This window comes from Aspergillus flavus, chromosome 2 (assembly GCF_009017415.1).
Source record: "Aspergillus flavus chromosome 2, complete sequence".
Lineage (NCBI taxonomy): Eukaryota > Fungi > Ascomycota > Eurotiomycetes > Eurotiales > Aspergillaceae > Aspergillus > Aspergillus flavus.
Genome location: NC_092409.1, coordinates 5,163,604 through 5,183,090, shown reverse-complemented (window position 1 = coordinate 5,183,090; position 19,487 = coordinate 5,163,604). Strand labels below are relative to the sequence as shown.

The 19,487-nt window shown below is 48.0% G+C and overlaps 7 protein-coding genes across 7 annotated transcripts; 2 read left to right on the top strand and 5 right to left on the bottom strand.

Moving 5' to 3' along the window:
- Nucleotides 1–23: 23 nt before the first annotated feature.
- On the bottom strand, nucleotides 24–3,023 carry F9C07_2278148 (uncharacterized protein). The gene is made up of 6 exons (XM_041290250.2): nucleotides 2,749–3,023; nucleotides 2,537–2,669; nucleotides 1,219–2,463; nucleotides 886–1,146; nucleotides 706–835; nucleotides 24–648 (listed from the first exon to the last, which is right to left on the bottom strand). Exons 2-6 carry the CDS (start codon nucleotides 2,573–2,575, stop codon nucleotides 311–313), a joined length of 2,013 nt encoding a protein of 670 aa, XP_041143483.1. The 5' UTR covers nucleotides 2,576–2,669; nucleotides 2,749–3,023; the 3' UTR covers nucleotides 24–310.
- A 1,602-nt stretch (nucleotides 3,024–4,625) lies between these two features.
- On the bottom strand, nucleotides 4,626–6,294 carry F9C07_2083 (uncharacterized protein; the record flags this gene model as incomplete). Its single annotated transcript, XM_071508857.1, has 2 exons — nucleotides 4,626–4,792; nucleotides 6,249–6,294. The coding sequence occupies 2 exons, from the start codon at nucleotides 6,292–6,294 to the stop codon at nucleotides 4,626–4,628; spliced, it is 213 nt and encodes a 70-aa protein (XP_071364018.1).
- Nucleotides 6,295–6,689: 395 nt separating this feature from the next.
- F9C07_2084 (uncharacterized protein) lies at nucleotides 6,690–7,674 on the bottom strand (the record flags this gene model as incomplete). The annotated part of the gene is made up of 2 exons (XM_041290239.1): nucleotides 6,690–7,459; nucleotides 7,539–7,674. 2 exons carry the CDS (start codon nucleotides 7,672–7,674, stop codon nucleotides 6,690–6,692), a joined length of 906 nt encoding a protein of 301 aa, XP_041143482.1.
- Nucleotides 7,675–7,890: 216 nt separating this feature from the next.
- Nucleotides 7,891–9,098, bottom strand: F9C07_2278145 (uncharacterized protein; the record flags this gene model as incomplete). The annotated part of the gene is given in 3 exon segments (XM_071510276.1): nucleotides 7,891–8,219; nucleotides 8,932–9,062; nucleotides 9,074–9,098. The coding sequence occupies 3 exon segments, from the start codon at nucleotides 9,096–9,098 to the stop codon at nucleotides 8,196–8,198; spliced, it is 180 nt and encodes a 59-aa protein (XP_071364017.1). The 3' UTR covers nucleotides 7,891–8,195.
- Nucleotides 9,099–9,283: 185 nt separating this feature from the next.
- F9C07_2055353 (C2 domain protein) lies at nucleotides 9,284–13,204 on the top strand (the record flags this gene model as incomplete). Its single annotated transcript, XM_041290244.1, has 5 exons — nucleotides 9,284–9,601; nucleotides 9,670–9,705; nucleotides 9,773–10,147; nucleotides 10,205–11,689; nucleotides 11,750–13,204. 5 exons carry the CDS (start codon nucleotides 9,284–9,286, stop codon nucleotides 13,202–13,204), a joined length of 3,669 nt encoding a protein of 1,222 aa, XP_041143481.1.
- A 459-nt stretch (nucleotides 13,205–13,663) lies between these two features.
- On the bottom strand, nucleotides 13,664–16,145 carry F9C07_2278143 (uncharacterized protein). The gene has a single exon (XM_041284967.2). It carries the CDS (start codon nucleotides 15,229–15,231, stop codon nucleotides 14,023–14,025), a length of 1,209 nt encoding a protein of 402 aa, XP_041143480.2. The 5' UTR covers nucleotides 15,232–16,145; the 3' UTR covers nucleotides 13,664–14,022.
- On the top strand, nucleotides 15,912–19,220 carry F9C07_1328028 (DNA polymerase iota). Its single transcript, XM_041284968.2, has 3 exons — nucleotides 15,912–16,639; nucleotides 16,720–17,007; nucleotides 17,099–19,220. Exons 1-3 carry the CDS (start codon nucleotides 16,592–16,594, stop codon nucleotides 18,617–18,619), a joined length of 1,857 nt encoding a protein of 618 aa, XP_041143479.2. The 5' UTR covers nucleotides 15,912–16,591; the 3' UTR covers nucleotides 18,620–19,220.
- The last annotated feature ends 267 nt before the right edge of the window (nucleotides 19,221–19,487 follow it).

Sequence of the window (19,487 nt, the reverse complement as noted above, 5' to 3'; positions counted from 1 at the left end):
ATAAGCACAAGTAGTTTCTATCATTCTAGGGAATGAATGAAAAAGGGGATATATATATTTATCTTGAGAAAGTGGAACATGATACATATATCAAACAGAATAACATCGCTTCTCCAAGTGACAGAACACGGGAATCACAGAATAAAGCCAAAGCGAAATACGCGCACATGAGGATAATTCTGCCCTTCACAAACGCTGCAGCAGTCCAGTGCAAAGGAATTAAGAATATCATGTCATACTATCGCTGTTTTCAATCTTTTTTTTTTCTTTGATTTTTGTCTTTCTTTTCATAAGTCATGTCGTCGTCCACCTATTTGCCCCGGGCGGTGTGAACGGTTTCGATGATCTTGTCGACTACCGAGGGATCGGACAGGGTAGAAGTATCACCCAGACTGTCCTCCTCACCGCTCAGGATCTTCCGCAGGATACGTCGCATGATCTTACCGCTGCGAGTCTTAGGGAGGTCATCAACGACAAAGACGGCCTTGGGAGCGGCGAATGGTCCAATCGACTTGCGAACCTGCATGACAAGGTCTTTACGGACCTGCTCATTTGTCTCATTGCCCTCCTTCAGAGACACAAATGCATTGACCGCTTGGCCAGTGAGTTCGTCAGCAATACCGACCACGGCAGCTTCAGCAACCATATCTGTCATGGAATGTCAGTGTCGAACGTCTATGGCTTCGGATTCTTTCTGTTACTTACGGTGTTCAAGCAGGGCAGCTTCAATCTCAGCGGTGGACAGCCGGTGACCGGATACGTTAACTACGTCGTCAACACGGCCGCGGATCCAGTAGTATCCGTCGTGGTCACGTCCTGCTCCATCTCCAGTGAACTACCACCAGTTAGCCACAATCAATCAGAATGACTCGAGCATTTCCTTACGTAGTAGCCCTTATAAACATTCAGATAGGTATCCATGTAACGCTTGTGGGCACCCCACACAGTGCGGGCCATGCTAGGCCAGGGCTGCTTGAAGGCAAGCACACCTTCCACGTCATTGCCCGAGATTTCCTCTCCGGAGACAGGGTCAATGATGGCAGGCTCAATACCGAAGAACGGCAACGAGGCACTACCGGGTTTCGTAGGGGTAATTCCACCCAAAGGTGTGATGACGTTCGAACCAGTTTCGGTCTGCCAGTAGGTCTAACAAGGGGAAAAGAATGGTCAGTACTACGCCCAAGAAAGAATCAAAACAATAAACAGCGGATTCCATACATCGCAAATGTGTGCCTCTTCCTTTCCGACCTTCTCGAAATACCACTTCCAAACCTCTGCAGCGATAGGCTCACCGACGGAGCCCAGGATACGCAGGTGAGCCATCTTGTGGTGAATGTGCTCGTCTCCAGCGCGCTTCAACAACCGCAATGCTGTAGGAGCGACGTAGAACTGAGTCACCTGGTGTTTCTCAATAACATCCCAGTAGCGAGAAAAGTTGGGGTACGCTGGGGTACTCTCAAAGACGACGGTGGAGCATCCCAGGAGCAAAGGAGCATACACAACATAGGTATGACCAGTGATCCAACCGACGTCACCACCACAGAAAAAGCGATCGTCGTCGTGGATATCAAAGACATACTTGCCGGTCATAGCGGCACCCAGGAGATATCCAGCGGTGGTGTGCATAACACCCTTGGGCTTTCCTGTCGAACCAGAAGTGTAAAGCAGGAACAGGGGGTCTTCGGAGCTCACGGACTCGGGAGGGAAGTAATTGGGGTACTTCTCCACCTCCTCGTGCCACCAGACATCACGACCTTGGGTCCAGGGGACCTCAGTACCGGTGCGCTTGTAGACCAACACGCTTGTAACGTCGGGGCACTGCTTCAAAGCCTCGTCAACAATACGCTTGGTGCCAATCACCTTGCCGCCACGCTTGCCCTCGTCGGTGGTGATGACCACTTTAGATCCGGCGTCGATAACACGGTCACGGAGCGAGTCTGACGAGAATCCTGCAAACACCACGGAGTGGATGGCACCAATGCGGGAACAGGCCAAGAAGGCTACAACGGCCTCCGGAATCATAGGAAGATAGATAGCTACAGTATCACCTTTCTTGACACCTTGCTGTTTAAGCACCCAGGCAACTCGAGATACTTCACGAAGCAGCTCCCCGTAGGTAATAGTACGGCCCTCATTCGGCTCATCAGCCTCGTAAATGATCGCAACCTTGTCGGGGTTCTTGAGAGCATGACGGTCCACGCAGTTGTAGGCAGCATTTAAGCGGCCTTCCACGAACCAGGCACTGTCGCCGTTCTCCAGAGAACCAGTGTGGGTAGTTTGAAAGTCTTTGTCGAAGGAAAGGAGTTCACGGGCCATGCGGGCCCAGAAGGTTTGAGGACTGCGAATTGATTCGTCATAGAGCTTCTTATATTCATCCAGGTCTTTCAAGTGAGTGCCAGTTGGGTGCTTCTCGTAGAAAGCCTTGGGGACATGGAAAGTATCGACCTCGTGGGCTTCCAGCACCTGAATTGATGCGATTAGCCAACCGTCAGACCGTATATCATCTGGGGTTTTTTTTTTTTTTTTTTGCTCATACCACAGAGGGCTTAGGGGGCATCACGTTGCCGTCAGCCATGATTCGTTTGCGCGTCAGGGAGATGCTTGAGCTAGACGAGAGACGTCGAGACACGACAGTCTTAAGAAGAGGATTAAGAGGAAAGAGAGGGTTTCTGGTTCCGGAAAGGAAGGTCAGCATGAGCGTGCCAATCGGTGAGAAGTGGCGGCGGCAAGGGAACTATTTGAACTCACAGTCCAAAACGAATTAATTACGGTTGTATGTGATGGATGTTTAGAGAGGTGGGTATAATACGAAGAACCCCTCCAAAGTAAGGTAGTAGAGTAGAGGAAGAGGAAAGGGAGGGGAAGGAGCAAAATGAAAACGGAAAAGAAGAAAGGATGGAAAGAGAAATAGCTTATGGAGACTTTTGTCTCAGGCCGGGGGGAGGAGAGAGCGTTATTTAATTGAATCCAACACACAAACTAAATGGACCAACAGACAATGTTGAGGTCCCGCAGTCCGGCAGTCCGGTGGAGGTTTCTCGGCCACCTTATATCTGCTAGTCCACCAAACCACCATTCATCCTTCCGCGCGACCGGTGCTCTGGCTTTGCCGGCAATTCAATTGTTTCTCTTTCAGAGGGCGTAGGGAAAATCATGAGCCTTACTGTTCCTCTCCCCGCTCATGGAACACAGTGTACCCTATACGCTCGTCCGTATACATCCCCTGTTATGGTACCTTTTCTACTGGAAGATAAATAAGAAATATGTTTATGGAAAGAAGGTTGAATTCTATTACAGTAATTTTTTTTCTGCATATTTTAATCAATGTTAAAGCCCATGGGAATTGTTATTTATTTTATTATTATTATTTTTTTTTGACCCCTGCACTTTTTGTTGCTGGAGTGGTGTCTTTTTTTCTTTTCCCCTCCAATAACAGCATCCACCTTACCTACTGTAGGTACCAAAGTACAGTTCCATACCTTTGTAGTACCTAGCTAGTACCAGTACCTACAGTCTAAACCAAACTAAACCTACCACTCGCATTGGTCCGAACGCGGCAAGTCGAAAATGGTTAGACTCGGCCATGCGGGGCTCGCAGAGGGCCTGACAGCTTCTCTTTCCGTTGCTCCGGGGAAAGGAATCTCGATGATCCCGTCAGCGTTATCGCAGTTAGTTCGTCCTTGGGTACTCAAAAGTTAAGGGTCATGAGAAGAGCAGATCAAGATCATCCGTCAACTAACTGTTCTACTACTGAACCCGCTCTCCCGTTTATGATTTCCTTGGTTACCGTTTTGTTATGGTTGTACAGTGCCCTAGGGTCCATGCTCCCATCACCATGGGGGCCAGACCAGTAATCAATGGATCTGGAGTCTGGAGTCGTTCAAGTGTTACCCAGGGAGTCAGTGTGTGATGCAGCCCCAGCGGATCGGATATCCCACATGTTTGGTTATTGGTTGGGACGCTATCACAAGAGCAGGTGCCGAGCCATAGAAGTGGAGGGGTAATCTCGTAACTTCTCATCATCTGCGGGGTGGAAACTTTCTCTCTTGGGACCTCACACTACTCCAGACTCTACTGCTTTAGGCTTGAGTCAAGGTGTACCTAGCCAACGGACAGGAGAAAAAGAAAAGAAAAGAAAAGAAAAGAAAAGAAAATATATTATGGTAGCACCCCAATAGTAGTGTTGAAAACGTGATGATTCAATGCCGTTTGCGGAAGCTACTAAGTAATTACTAAGTAGTATGGATAGTACCTGATTCGGTAGGCAATATCTAGACGTGCCTAGAGATCTGTCGTGGGCGAGATTAAGATTTCCAGATAATAATACGTGGTAATAAGAAATAAGAAACAAGGTACAGTATTGGGCAGTCATAATAAACCTCGAAAATTAAGAGTCCGACCATGACCGTCACTTACCGAAGGGAGTAAAAGCGCCAGCTGATGACAGCCCAACTTTTACCACGACTGACAGGTGAAAATTATCTCATCCCGCCACTTACTTAATAAATCAATTGGTTTAATTACTTCATCCATATATTATGCTCATCGCTTAGAGTTTATTCTGGTAGGTAATGAGATCTTGTCGGACAACTTATTCCATTCCATTGGGCATCGTCCTAACTTGCCTAAGAGAGTAAATCATGGTTCATCGCTCTTCTCTGATCATCACGGAATTGATTCCAAGCTTCGGCCAAGTAGCAAAATGTGATCAAATACTTCTCCACGACTGTGGGGAGGTTTTGTGGGTAGACCATGTTGCGAACGAGAAGAAGACTGTGGTCCTTACGGCCACCTATCAGGATTCAGGATTATCATAATGCAGGGAGGGGCAATGTGGAGAGAGGGTCGGCAACGCGAACATCAAAGAGTCTACGACCACCTCCGGTCCATAGAATGATCAACGCTCGGCTTCCTTGCCTGGGTTTCCAGGCATTGAATCGCCTCTACCGAGACGGCTACACGGAAACCCGGGCATCTCTGTTAACCGTGACGAACACCGAGGTTATGGTTACTCGTCGCTGTTTATAAGGTTATCTTCCCTTCATCCTATGCCTGTTCCTGTTCCGACTGCGTACTTTGCTCTTCCACATTCACACTACGTCGGGAAAACGGATAATCACCTCTTCTGCGCGGCCTCAGGCACGCCTCCAGCAGTCCAACTAGGTACTGATTTAGTGGTGGTTAGTGGCTACTGAGGATCATCTAACTCGCTAAAACTCACACCATCTTATTTCTTAGTTGACTTCGGTACAGACTTCGAACCCACTCCCCCTTACCACTTGCGCTAGCCTCTACGGAGTACTCTTCGTTCCTCCGTCTGTGTTCAAATAGAGCACCCCTTGCTCATACTACGTGGGTACTACCTACTACGTCGGACCTACATCCATTGTCACAGCTTAGGGTACGGAGCTTACTCCGGAGACTACATTGGTCGTCGCAATCCACAGTGACTGCAACTTTAGTGTAACATAGCGCAGTCTCGTCAAATCTCGACTGACTGGACTTGCTTAAAACAGCAAGGTTCGGTTGACTCTTGTGCCGCACCCGGTGGGCCTGATTTCCATTCCACCGCTCATCTACTCTGTAAAGCGCGAACCACTTTGAGGGTGGGTTTGGTTTGACTTGACGGCTTATCTACGAATTAATGACCACAACTTATGAGGATGGACATACTGGTAGCCCTGTTCTTCGCAATCTTTATTTCACACTAATTGATGGCGCGTTTGATACCCCTGTTGGGATTCTAGCGTTGCTTAGTTACAGTCGCCTCGGAATACCCGGGCTCTGAACATCAGTCTCTATAGCCTGTCTTGATCATACAGCAACACGCCGCTACACCAGTAGTCCATACTCCGGGGTACCCATAACCTCAGTTATCTGCGACACGAGTTAGGATACTGTCTGGAGCCAGGTGGCGGGGATTTTTGTTTCGATGCATGCTAGCACCCCAAAACCCGACCTGTTGCAAAGTTACAGGTAGTGATTCTAGACACGGCTGAACAAACAACCTCTTGCATGACAACTACCTATTTTGAAGTATGTTTACGTCACCCCGAAGCCACTAGATCACCAACTTCGGATGATCCACCAAGGTATAACGGCAACTGTTCTATCACAACTCTGTAATATAATTATACTATACAGTCTGCTGGGAACAAAGGATGGATAAGTAAAAGCGTCACGGGGCAGTCTAGGTATACCACCAATCGATATCTGTTACCAGTAGATACAGAAATGACATGACAAACCATAGAGTGATATCCAGGTGTCGTACTCTTTGTTGCAATTTGTCATATTTCAGATTATATATAATAAGCAGGGAAGACTATGAATGGTTATCCTTTAGACAACTTGATCTTGCTGGTTCCGCGAGACGTTGACAGACTATCATGAGATGAGCTAGTAATGGCTACGCCACGGCTGGTGAGGAAATAGGAGTTTGGTGTGCAAATAATCAGTCATATACAACGGAGTGTAATCTATAAAGTGAGTACGAAGTATATGACACGGTAGTGCCAACAATGGACAAGTAGTGATTGACACTTTCAAACTATAAAACAGGAGGTCATAGCTTCAGTTGCCGTCGCTTTTCATACGAGCACCATCACAGCTTACAATGCAAAATCAGAAGAGAAGTAAAACAAAATAATAGTAGTAACATGCATAACTACCAACAACATCAATCATGTTTAATAGGCCGTCCACTCACGGCTCCACCAAGCGCCCATCCCCAGCAAGAACACGACAAGGCTACCGTCCCGGACTATGTCCTGGAAGAGTTGAAGCCCGAGCATTATCCCAGCAGCTCTCCCAGTCCGGCCCTTGCTCATTAACCTCGCGCCAGTCAACACCACTTCTCCCGTCGTAAAGTAAAGGAATGGATTCTGTGCAGTGGCAGGGGGTGGTGGCTGGCTACCGTAGGTAGAAACCGAAGTTCCGATAAGCATGAGCAAGTAAATTCCAACAGCGACCGCGAACAGTATGTGCAGGACTTTCCATGTCCGGACGTCCTTCTTCTCCTCATCAGTCGGTTTGTGAGTTGCAGCTCCAAGAAGATCCGCGACAAATGGAGGGAATCCCAAGGCTGACACGAGTTCAGCTTGTGATGGACCGCCAGCCGCTCCGCCAGGAACCTGTTCTTGCCCATTCATTCCTGCCATCAAGGTATTGAGCATTTGCATTGTAGGATCTTCTTCCTGAGGGCCTTGCTCAGAGGATGATGGTCCGCCTTGGCGAAGAAGGGCACGGAATAACTCCTGTTGTGCTTGTAGGTTTTCGGGAGACTGAGGTTCGGGGTTCGACATTGGTTGGGCTGGTGCTGATGCTGGTGCTGGTGCTGGTACTGATGCTGATGCTGATGTTGGTGCTGGTCCCGGTGTCGGTTGAGGCCTTTCCGTGGATGAAATCTGTGCAGGAGGCTGGGGAGATGGCGATGGTGATGGCGAGACCTCTTCACGCGCTGCAAAATTGAAGTTAGCTTTCGTTCTTCGACCCCGGCGGGGTGAGTGTAACAGAGACAAAAGAAGGGGAATCCGTACTGCTTGCGGGTGTGCGTCCGCTGAGACTAGTAATCTTATCCAAACGCGCTGCACCGCCCTCTTTGATTTTAGCTTCACGGCGCTCGCGTCGGAGACGAGCTGCTCGCTGGGCCGGCGACTCTTCTGCTGAAGACATTCTCGGGGATTTTGTGAATTGACTCTTTTAGTCGACTTCGAGTACAATTTGGTGCCCACGGTAAACTTCAATTACTGTATTGATAGATAGGTAGTATGTGCACGATATGCTATACCAGCTAGTGAGTTGGCACAGCCTTATAGATAACGACCTGTTGCGTATGATGTTGTTGGTCTTTCGGCCACATGAAAGTGATTGATGTCAGGTAATCTAATTCTTGGCGCTTGTTGGTAGCGATCCCTTTTCCTATTCGCTGGGCGTGCTACTGTGGGGCTTGCTTGCTTAGTAAGGATGGTGGTAGCTTTCTAACCTGTTTTGGAATGCTTTGGTATGGGCCCCTGGAGGGACGGTGACTGACCCCATGGGTGGGCAGTTTACCTGGAACAGATATTAGGTAGGTAATATGGAGACGCAATTTCCTGGATAGGGCCTTGACTCAATTAGCGAGATGCGAGTGCATATATGTTCTAAGCATTGAGAAGGATTTGGTTTCCCTCCTAGGAGACATTAGTATAAACCATTCATTGCCTAGTGCTAGGATAAAGCTACAGGCGTCGATAGTTTATTCTTAGATTCATATGTGGCTTAATATATTGTATATTCAGAGTTTCATGCAAACAGAGTAAATTACGGTGATGTCCTTCTTGTATTTGTAGCACCACAGCAATAAACAAAGTCTCGGCTACCTTGTTCACTCGATGTCCCTCTACGGTGGATAGATATATTGCTTGGGGATATATTTACTAACTGTACACTACCACTTTCTCGATCACTTCAAGGATGTATAGCTATGTACACGCAATCTCATGGTATTTAAATGGTTGATCTCTCAACCCATAATGAAGATATAAATATAGATAGTCGCTGTGTGACATCATCACTCAAGGATCGTCCCGTGCTGTCGACAAGCTTGCGACCAGTCGGGATGATACCATTTCACAGAGCAATTCTTTTGAAGAAATCAAACCACAACCGTTCTATCGGAAGTGATCTGGACATACCCATGATGAGTCGTCTCATATTATTACACTTCAGAGAAATAAAAGCTTACTTGGGAGGGGATACCAACAGCTATTGGCGATATCGGCCAAGTTCAATGCCAATTCATCATGTATGCCAAGACCATCTCGGCCTTGATGAGAGACGGTCCTAATCAGTGACATCCACATGGCATCTGTCCTGTGTATACCTTGGTGCCTTCAGTCTGTTTCTAACTTCTAGTGCGACTCTTATTTCCTGTTACTGGACCGTCCATACATCTTCCAACTCCACCGGACATTGGCTGACGTTTGGGGGTTCCTCCACAATGACGTAGTTCTTCGTACGGTAGGGCTGGAACGATGCCATTACTTCACCAGAGCGGCTGTTCCTCTCACACAAGACACAGACTAGAACTCACTCATTGCTTTCAAATACTCTTTCATCTTTAATTCCGTTTAACTCAATTCCTTCTGCCCCCCTTGATCTCCGCTCAACACAGGACTCGAGAGCGTTCAAATCTAGAATGAAAGCTCGGGTCACTGTTTGACTTGCCTTGTTCCTCAGTTTTCCTCTTGACTTTCATCCATAACTTCTACTCATAGACACCCTTGCTAAGCTTATCGTCAGCATGGGACCCCATACTACCGGGGTTGATTCTCCCAAAAACCATCGCGTAGGAGAACATTATGGTACACACAACCCGGTTCCCACCATCCAAAAGTTCCTAGAGCACTTGGAAAAAGATAAGCAGGACCGTAAAGCCCATGAGGAGGCTGTCACTGCGAGGGAAAAGGAAGAAGATGCCCGCGGAGAGGCGAAGCCTCATAAGCCGCGGAAGAGACCTGGCAAAGGTAAAACCCGTATGGTTACGGACCCGACAACTGGTCGCGAGATAGAGGTTGAAGATCAGGATGCGGATTCGATGGAAGTGGTGAAGAATCCCAAGGTATGTATTACAAAATGCCATGTCCTTACTCGTTTGAAAACCGTTTTAATTGCTGAATCTGGCCGTAGTTGGTAGTTCCCAATGCCAACCTTGGAAAGCCAACGGTTAGTATCCAACACGGATTAACTCTCTCATGACTAGCCCAAACTGACAGCTTATGCAAAAATAAAGGATGTCAGGACCTCCCCAAGCCAAAGCCTCAAGGACTATAAAGAAAACCAGGATATAACGGCACCCCCGGACCCCATCGCAGAGGGTACTACTTCCGACGTCCCACTCCACGGAGAGATCACGAATGTCCTCTTTCATCCAACCCCGTCCATTTCCTACAAGCCTATGTATGACCAACTAGAGAAAAGAGGGACTGGACTATGTATAGGTATCGTATTTGGAATCCTCTTCGTGGGCCGGATGTTTGGTGGCTCGCTTTGGGCTCTCTTCCCCTTGGCTGCCTGCATTGCAAGTGGTGTGTGGCTCTGGGTACAAGAAGTCATTCGGAGTGGCCGAGAGATGGAATGGAGCAGCGAGAAACTTCGAGGGCAAATAGTAGGTCGAACTTCTGTCTTCGTCTGATACTCAAAATACTGATATTTCATGCTCTAGGCTATTGCTAATCTCCTGCCTGAATCTGTTGAGTGGATGAATTCGTTTCTTGGAGTCATTTGGGGTTTGATTAACCCGGAAATGTTGTCGCCTATTGCCGATACCATCGAGGATATTATGCAGGCGTCCGCTCCTAGCGTGGTTGAGAACGTTCGGATTGCCGAAATTGACCAAGGGAACAATCCCTTACGAATATTGAGTCTGCGAGCTCTTCCGGACGAACACGTACAGCACATCAAGGACAACGTCCGTGAAGAGAATCTCAAGAATAAAGACCCTCAAGAAGCCGCCGCTATGGAGGAAGGCGGCAGTTATTATAATATAGAAGCTTCCTTTGCTTACCACGCAAAGCCGACCGGCCAAACCGCTTCGTCCAAAGCACGTAACATGCATATGCAGTTGGTCTTTTATCTGGGTATCAGAGGCCTTTTCGGGGTTCCTTTCCCGGTTTTTGTGGAGTTGATTGAGATGGTGGGCACTGTCCGGATCAGATTTCAGTTGATGCCCGAAGCACCCTTTATGAAGGATATGACTTTCAGTCTTGTGGGAATTCCTCATGTCAGAGCCGGATGTATGCCGATGTTCAAAGCTGGCGTCAATATTTTGAACCTCCCTCTTATCTCGAATTTCGTCAACTATGCCATTGGTACGGCGTGCGGTCTCTTTGCGGCTCCCAAATCGATGACAATGGACCTCAGTATGATACTCAAAGGCGACGATATTATCAAGGAGACTCAAGCTTTGGGTATCATGTGGGTTCGTATTCACCGTGCAATTGGGCTAAGCAAGCAAGATAGACGTGGCAGCTACGGTGGTGGTAGCGACCCATACATAAATCTTTCTTTCTCAAAGTACGGCAAGCCTATGTATTGTACAAGGGTGATCACAGACGACTTGAATCCAGTTTGGGAAGAAACTGCAGCACTACTTGTGAATCCGGAACTTATCAGTGCGGACGAGAATCTAAGTGTTGAGCTATGGGATTCAGACCGCAACACAGCAGATGATATTGTTGGTAAGGTTGAGCTGCCGATCCGTGAGATGATCCAACATCCAGCGCGGATGTATCCCCAAGTATCTAAGCTGCAGGGTCTCAACGAGGGCAGCGAGATGCCCGGTGAGCTACACTGGGAAGTCGGCTTTTTTGGAAAACCGAAACTGAGGCCAGAGCTAAGGACTGACGGCAAAAAGAAAGACTTACCCGAGAACCTCAGGGATAACCCTCAATTTCAAGATGATAAAGGAGTCATCACCAATGAGGAGGAGGATGCTGTCACTCACACGCCACCGGACCCGCTCTGGCCTAGTGGCATTCTTAGTATTGTGGTTCATCAAATTGTGAACCTGCAACTTGCAAATATCAAGGGTAGCCGGTATCGAAAAGGAAGAGAATATGAACCGGCGAAGCCATATGGAGAGAATACGGAAGAAGAGGGAGGAGACCTGCCAACCAGCTATTGCAAGATTATCTTAAATGATCAGCTGGTAATCTCTGAATCCACCTATTTTACTTAAGAATAACTGAAGCTAATAGTAAATTTGCAGGTCTATCGTACCCGGCCGAAAGCTGTCAGCTCAAAGCCTATATTCAACGCAGGCACGGAGCGATTTGTTCGAGACTGGCGTTCGGCCATCGTCACCGTGACTGTTAGGGATCAGCGCTACCGAGAGCATGATCCGATTCTGGGCGTGGTACCTTTAAAGCTATCAGAAATCCTCCAGACGAGCTCGCAAGTTACCCGATGGTACCCTCTTGATGGCGGCATTGGATACGGACGAATTCGCATCTCACTACTCTTACGGCATGTTGAAACCCGGCTACCTCCTAACATGCTTGGATGGGATGTCGGTACGTTTGAGTTCGCCTCGGATAAAATCATCGCGAAGAACTTCAACCATCGCGCTAAGATTAAGCTACGGACGGGTGGCAGCAGCGGCAAGATCCCACGATACGTGGCTTCAATCGAAGGGCAGGATACTTCTTTCAACTTGACTAACGGATCTCTCCATAAGAGTATCCGACTCCCCGTAAAGCATCGCTACAGATCTCCAGTTGTATTCGAGTTCTACTCACCAGGAAAACATGGCGCTGCAGCCTACGCAGTCCTCTGGCTCCAGCACCTGGTCGACAACGAAGACACTCCCGTCGATCTACCCCTCTGGTCAACGAAGAACGGAAAGCGACTCACACAGAACTACATCACAGAAGAAAACTGGGAAGCCAAACGAGAGCCAGGACTGGAAGACCTCCAGATCATCGGTCGACTCCAGTTCACATGTCGCTTCACTCCCGGCATCGACGAGTCTCATGAACACTACGTCGTGGACAACCACTCCCGTGAGACCTACGAAACATGGGAAGCGTGCATCGCGGAGGGCGTACGGCCCCGAAGCATCTCCCTCGAGGTCCCAGAAGAAACGGAACAAATGCATGAAAGATCACTAGTCGACGGCCGCGACGTCCTGAAGCACGCCGACCCCAAAGAACGCCGCCAATGGATTGACAAACAAGGGCAGGATTGGAGCGGCGCATTCGGCAACGACCCTAGCGCATTCATGGATCACGACGGACACAAGGTCGCCGAGCCCGGCCGCGACAAGCCACCGTACTCCGCTGATGGCCATTCCGTGGAGGCTGTACACCCCGAAGAAGAGGACGACGATGACGAGGGCTCCTCCGTCTCCTCATCCAGCAGGACTGAGACCTCCACAGAGCAACGACTCTCTACTGCGAATGGCTCTCAGCTCACCTCTACGGATACTCCACCCTCCACCACCGAAGATAGTCTCGCTGGCTCAAGTAAGGAGAATAAGCATACGAAGAAGGCCAATCGACGCAGTGAGCAACGACAACAGCGCGGCATGATGCAGTGGAAACCGGCTCGTAACGCGGTTTTCGCGCGTGATGAGGCAAAGTTTGCGCTGCGGAAAGTGAGGAACAGGTTCACTGGCAATCTGACTGGCCGGGAGCCCGATATTGAGACCGAGACTGGTAATTAAAGTGCGGTGTATGTGCTTACTGTATCCATATTTATCTATTCTTGATGCTTTCACGAATCATGGAATGATTTTACCTGTATGGTGTATGGAGTGTTCAAATTTTCATTTATTTATTTTCAATCTTTTGAGTTTTGGCTGTACATTAGGGCTTGCTGACACTGCATGATTATGATGTCACGGAGTTGGGTTGGCAATTAAATTCGTACACTGCATTAGTCTACTTGAACTATTTGTTTCTTTTGGCATTTTTGCTGATTCACCGCTGAAAGTGTTTATTTGTCCTCAACGGTGTGCGTATTCTTATTCATGAAATACCAGATCGGTAGAGTCTAAATACGGAATGTGGATTCCCAGATCCACATGTTTCTCTATTAATACGACTTGATCGGCAGTCGTATTCGTGTCGCACGAGGATCTGAGATGGAGTCAAACATGGTACGAAGTAAGGTAGGATAGTGATGGTTTCTCAAGTATCTCCGTAGATATTTATTAGAATAGTAAGTAGTAATGTATAGGTATGTATATGCTGTAATGGGAAACAGAAATGTATATATATATGCAATGGCATCATGCCGCCAACCTTGTTGGTATCAAACAAGCAAAGGCTTTCTCGTGTAACTCCCAATGTAAAGAAAAATCAATCAAGAATGCTCTGGAAACATCAACCAAACTCAACCTGAAAGGTATATAAACATGTGTATGTATATATGGAGAGATGATTGCTGAAAGGCTCATGGTCCCATGCCTTCTATATGCATAAATCATAATCGGAATTCCTAAACTCATCAATGCATGCTTGGTTTCCATTTCGTCGCTCGTCATTGGACTGGATTCGCGTGCGCTCGTTCAGCTTCGTGAGACATGTTACTCTTGCAATCATCATTTGCGACGACCTCGAAAGCGATGGATGAATCTGGACTGGGATTTTGCTCTGAGATGCTGGACAAAGACGTAAGGTTCGAGACCCAGGATCTAGGACTGTCATTCTCGTTGTCCGGGGATATTGTTGTGGCAATAGAGGCAGGGGATATATTCGATATAGTTTCCGTCGGGTTGGATGTTGTCTTCTCGTCAGCCTGCGAAGGTTGAGCATTTCCATCCCGTATCTCTAGTGGTCCTAAGGTCCATCTCCATTCGCAGCGACGTTTGGCTCGATTTTGACATGGTGTTTGCGGAGTGGAGGCGCCATCTTTGTCAATCCCATCCATTAGAGCAACTGCCCGGATTTGTTTTTCCGCACTCAAGTGCTTCCGCTTCTTCTTTCCGACTGATTTCAAGGGGTTATTGCTCGATTTTGCCTCCGTATCGTCATCCGACGTGCTCGCATCGGACGGCTCTGCGCTCGTGTTCGAATCTGAATCCTCCTCGGAGCCAGCTTCGTGGGATTCAGGATTGGGTTGATTTGTGATATCGGAGTGGCGCGCGGTATAGCGCACGGTTTGGATTTCCTCTTCCAGTGGCTGCCGATAGCTTACTTGTTTCTTGGCGGGGAAAAAAACACGGCGTGAGCCCGGTCCTCCATTGGGCCCCTTCGCGGCCACCGAGCCCCGGCGCCTGCAGGTGGGTTCTAACGGCGAGTTGCGAAGAATGCTTTTGACTCCAAGAGGGAGCTGATAAGGGCTATTTGTGGTATATGGTGACGAGGGTTTGCTGAACCGGTGACTGGATGATCTTGAGGGGGAAGCGGTGGCAGAGGATGGTACAGCGACTTCATAGGCATTCTTAAAAGTGTTGCGAACCGTGGGAGACGCTGCCGGTCCGGTAGCAAGCGAAAGAGACAATCCCGTTGAAGAAGTGCCGAAAGTCATGGGAAGTGATGTCGTTTGGAGGGTAAGTTTGGGTCTCATGGTAGGTCGTCGGTTACTTGTCACATTGGATGACAGGCTGCAGGACAGGTTCGAGTGAGAGACTGTCGACGGACATGGTGAGGTCTGAGGGACTGTGGGCATAGTTGTTTGCGAGGTCGTTCGACCTGCTTCAGAAGGAGGATAGTGTGACATTGGCGGTTGCATGGGGGCAAGAAGCATGGCGATGAGTCCTTCAGCAAAAGAGCTCAAGGTGGACAGAGATGGAGAGAGGGTAATAGGAAGAGACGAAAGAAGAAGAAGAAAAGGAAGAAGACAGGGTCGATGAATAGAGGAGCAAAAGAAGTGGTGACTCTAGAGGCCGACGGACGAGGATTAGGTGCGCCCCGCACTCAATAAGACCAGAAGTGATGTGAAAGACAGGTAACTAGGTAATAAGAGGAAGTCTAATGCATCAAACTAAGAGTGATCACAGTTGCAAGGTATAAGGGCCTAAGTAAGTAAGATGAGTGGCGGATAGCACTGGAGTAAAAAGAGGAGACGACGTGGGCGCCAATGTGAGAGTTTCCTATTTTAGGAAGACCACATCGGAGCCTGGAGGGGTTGGAACTGGACTGTCGATCACCAACGGCGGGTCATCCTAAGATGAAGATGAGGAGAGAGAGAGTTTCTTTTCTTTCTACACCATGTGGCAGCTTCTCAATATGTATATAAGAAAAAAAAATTTAAACGTGAGAAAAGAAAAGCAAAAAAAGGTAGAGCTTAAAAAGATAAAATAAAAATAAAAGAGAGAAAAAAAAAATAACCTTCAACGCCGCTTGCAATGAGGTTTCCGGATTTACAAAATTAATTTCAAAAATTGGAGATCATACTCCGTAAAAAACCGGCGTATAATAATAATGCTGCGGTACTACACAGCGTTGCGACTCTTCTAATAATAAATAGAACTATTGACGCCGCATCAGCAATCGTTGCTCGTCGGGACCCATTCACAGTATCAACAGGTGAACGAAGGATCCGCCGCTGTAGACAGACTAGATCCATGTTTTAACTTTTTTTTTTTTTTTTTTTTTTTAAATAAGATTACATAGTCTAAATCTGACTCTGAACGCGTGGCTGATCCATTTGGAAAGATTCTACCGATCCAGTTTGATCGTCTGATTTGAATCATGGTGGATTCTTTTCTTTCTATATACCCTCTATCCACAACGATTTAAAGTCGAGTGGGATTCAACGGCAGTGAAGGATATTTATAGCATTCAGGTATTGTCACCGGACGGTATGATGAGGTACTATAAAAAGATCCCTGTTGGGACACGAGGCTAAGTGGGGCACTGAGACGCGACTAGTCTTCTTTAGGCCAGGAGAAATGTATCTCCGGTTGACTTGAGCAAGCACTCCCTAAAAAGAAGAGTCCAGCCACAACCTCCCCAGCCTTTTCTTCCAAGCCAATCAAGACTCTGGGATCACATGGAGAACATTCCTTCTTTACGCCTATCAATCATGCACGAATCCTGCATGATGATTATTTCCACTCACTCACACCAACAGAATCCCTTCGCTGTCACTCGCAGTTGACTGAATGGCTGTGGTACCGCCCCGTGATGATCACCGAATTATAATCCACTTTGTTAGTCCAGCCCAGCACCAGCCAGGTAATGAACAGGATTAATCATATACTTACCTATTTATTCGCTTCTTTCATAACAGGACTATGACTGTTTCTATGCTTCGGTTTTTGAGGTGGAGCAGCCGGTGTTGAAGACCCTTCCTTTAGCCGTTCAACAGAAACAGATCGTAGTGACCTGTAACTACGAGGCTCGTAGAAGGGGATTACGCAAGCTGCAACTGATCAAGGAAGCCCGGCAGATTTGTCCAGAGCTTGTCATCGTCCTTGGTGAAGACCTAACTAAATTTCGTGATGCGTCAAAGAGTCTCTACCTGTTCCTCCGTGCCTTCTGCTGGAGCGGGCAAGTGGAAAAACTGGGATTTGATGAGGTGGGTTGGTTTCCTATTTTACTCTTCGGTTGCTGTCGCGTCCCCACGGTTTGTGGAATTTTGAACCCTATCTCTGATGTTAGAACAACAGTTGTTTCTGGATGTCACAGACATGATTACATACAATGTGGATCTTCTGAATCGAAACGATCTAGAACACTCGTTCTTTCATCTCAACCGTCAGGATCCCACACTCGGTTTCGCATTCGATGCCACTGGGTTCCATGGTTCGACTTACCCTGCGGCTCCCAACGTAGCCTCAGATTCTGCCTCGCCATGTGTTCCGGCGGGAAATGATCCTCACTCGCTACATATTAGACTACTTGTTGCTTCCCACCTGGCAGCCTACCTACGTGGGCAACTGGAAGAACAAAAGGGCTACACTGCCACAGTAGGCATTTCGACCTCGAAAATCCTCGCCAAATTAGTGGGTAATATTTACAAGCCCAACAATCAAACAACCCTTCTTCCGCCTTATACTGCGGCGGAGCAAGGCGCTCAGAGCAATGTGCTCAACTTCCTTGATGCCCATGACATAAGAAAAATTCCTGGGATTGGTTCTAAACTTTCTCGGAAATTAACGTCTTACCTTAAAAATCCGGCCCAGTCAAGTCTAAGTCAGGGTGCTTCTGATACGGCCAGGGATGATACCGTCACTGTCCGAGACGTTCGTTTGTTTCCTCGGATGGGTCCGGTGCTCTTGGATAAGATCCTAGGCGGTCCAGGGTCCCCCAAAGGTATTGGTACGAAGGTATGGAGTCTAATACATGGTGTAGACAATTCAGAGGTGCTCCAAGCTCGGGACCTACCGACCCAGATTAGCATTGAAGACTCGTATGGGGGTCTGAGCACCTTCGAAGAAGTTAGAAGAGAGCTGGTCTCCCTAACTGCTAGTTTAATCCGTCGAATGCGAGCAGACCTCACTGAGGAGGAACCTGATGTCGCTGCTGCAGCGGACTCGCGATCGAAAGGTTCCCTTTCTCGAACAACATCCACTATGCGATGGATTGCCCGTCCAAGGACTCTACGTTTGTCAACAAGGCCTCGGCCACCTCCTACATCCAGCGAGGCACAATCTCACAGCTTCAACCGTATTTCACGCTCGGCGCCGCTCCCCCAGTATGTATTTTACCTCGATGCGAGTATTGACGCCTTGGCGGAACAGCTTGTGCACGAACTTGTGACCTCCATGTTCCGAAAACTTCACCCCGAGAAGGCTGGTTGGAACATCCGTCTCTTGAACGTCGCCGTGACCAACATGGTGGATGCAGCTGGGGAGCGTAAGCAGAGTAGTGGACGAGATATCGAGAAGATGTTCCAGAGGCAGGACATGGGACGCAGGCCGGACTTCCCTGTTTCAGTGACGGGACGGTCATCACCAGAAACTGGTACACAATACGTCAGGGGTCCTCGCCTGTCATCCAGCGATACCTCTAGTAGTTCTCAAATAATCGTGGGCTTGGATAGAAATGCGTATAAAACCGGTGGTGATTCCTGGGAGGAAAGTGATGAGGACGAGGACATGCCGTGTGTAGCCTGTACCAGTTGTGGAGCGTTGATTCCACACTTTGCACTTGTTGCGCACGAAGTGTATCATTCCGCACCGGACTAATACTAGTGAGACATCGATTAAATCCCGATCTACTTCGTTGATCCGGAGTGGATGACGGATATAGTATGCGATGTTCAGTCAAGTCGCAAAGCGCGTTGTACCATGGTTGTAGATCTTGGTTGTTGCATCACTTGTCTCAGGGGCCGACCAGTGAAGATGATTGGCGTGATTCAGACCATGGTTTTTCCTTCTTCTCTCTTATCTGTTTCGCCGAAATTTCGATGCCTAATCAATAGTGATAACTAGTGAGTGATGTAGGGCTGTTCGTTTAGAGTTTAGACCCTGTTTCTTAACACATGACCCTGGCAGAATTGTTTACCGTCTCAGAACGTTTTGTTGATCCACTTGGTCCCTGGTTGGAATTTCTCCGCGACAGCATTGGATGTACTCTTGGAGAGACGTTATCCAATGATGATTCTGTCTTCAAAATACCTTCATTTCCTCTGTCCCTCCCGACACCATTAATCTCTCCTTATATACTGTCAGCACTAAAAGTTCCAGCCACGGTAAGCGCCATTCCCCCGCCGATCACCACCCTGAGGCTGCGGACAACCAATTAATTCGTTCAATAATCAGCCGAAGGGACCGTCCCTAAACCACTCTTAGCCTAGTCTGGTGAACCCCGAATTTCTTTCATTCCTCCCGCATCGTGTTGACATTAAATCCGACTTCCGAATCTCAGCTTTCGCCGCTTGATCGCCACGACAACCTCTCTCAGTAACCCATTCCCTATCCCCCTCCATTCGTTCTCTATTCTTTTCTTCCATAACCTTGGTCTATCCCTTTCATTTCCGATTCCGTCTACCTCACAACGCTCGTTCGGTTTGTTGATTTCGCTCGTTACAGCAACACATCGTCGCATTCGCCA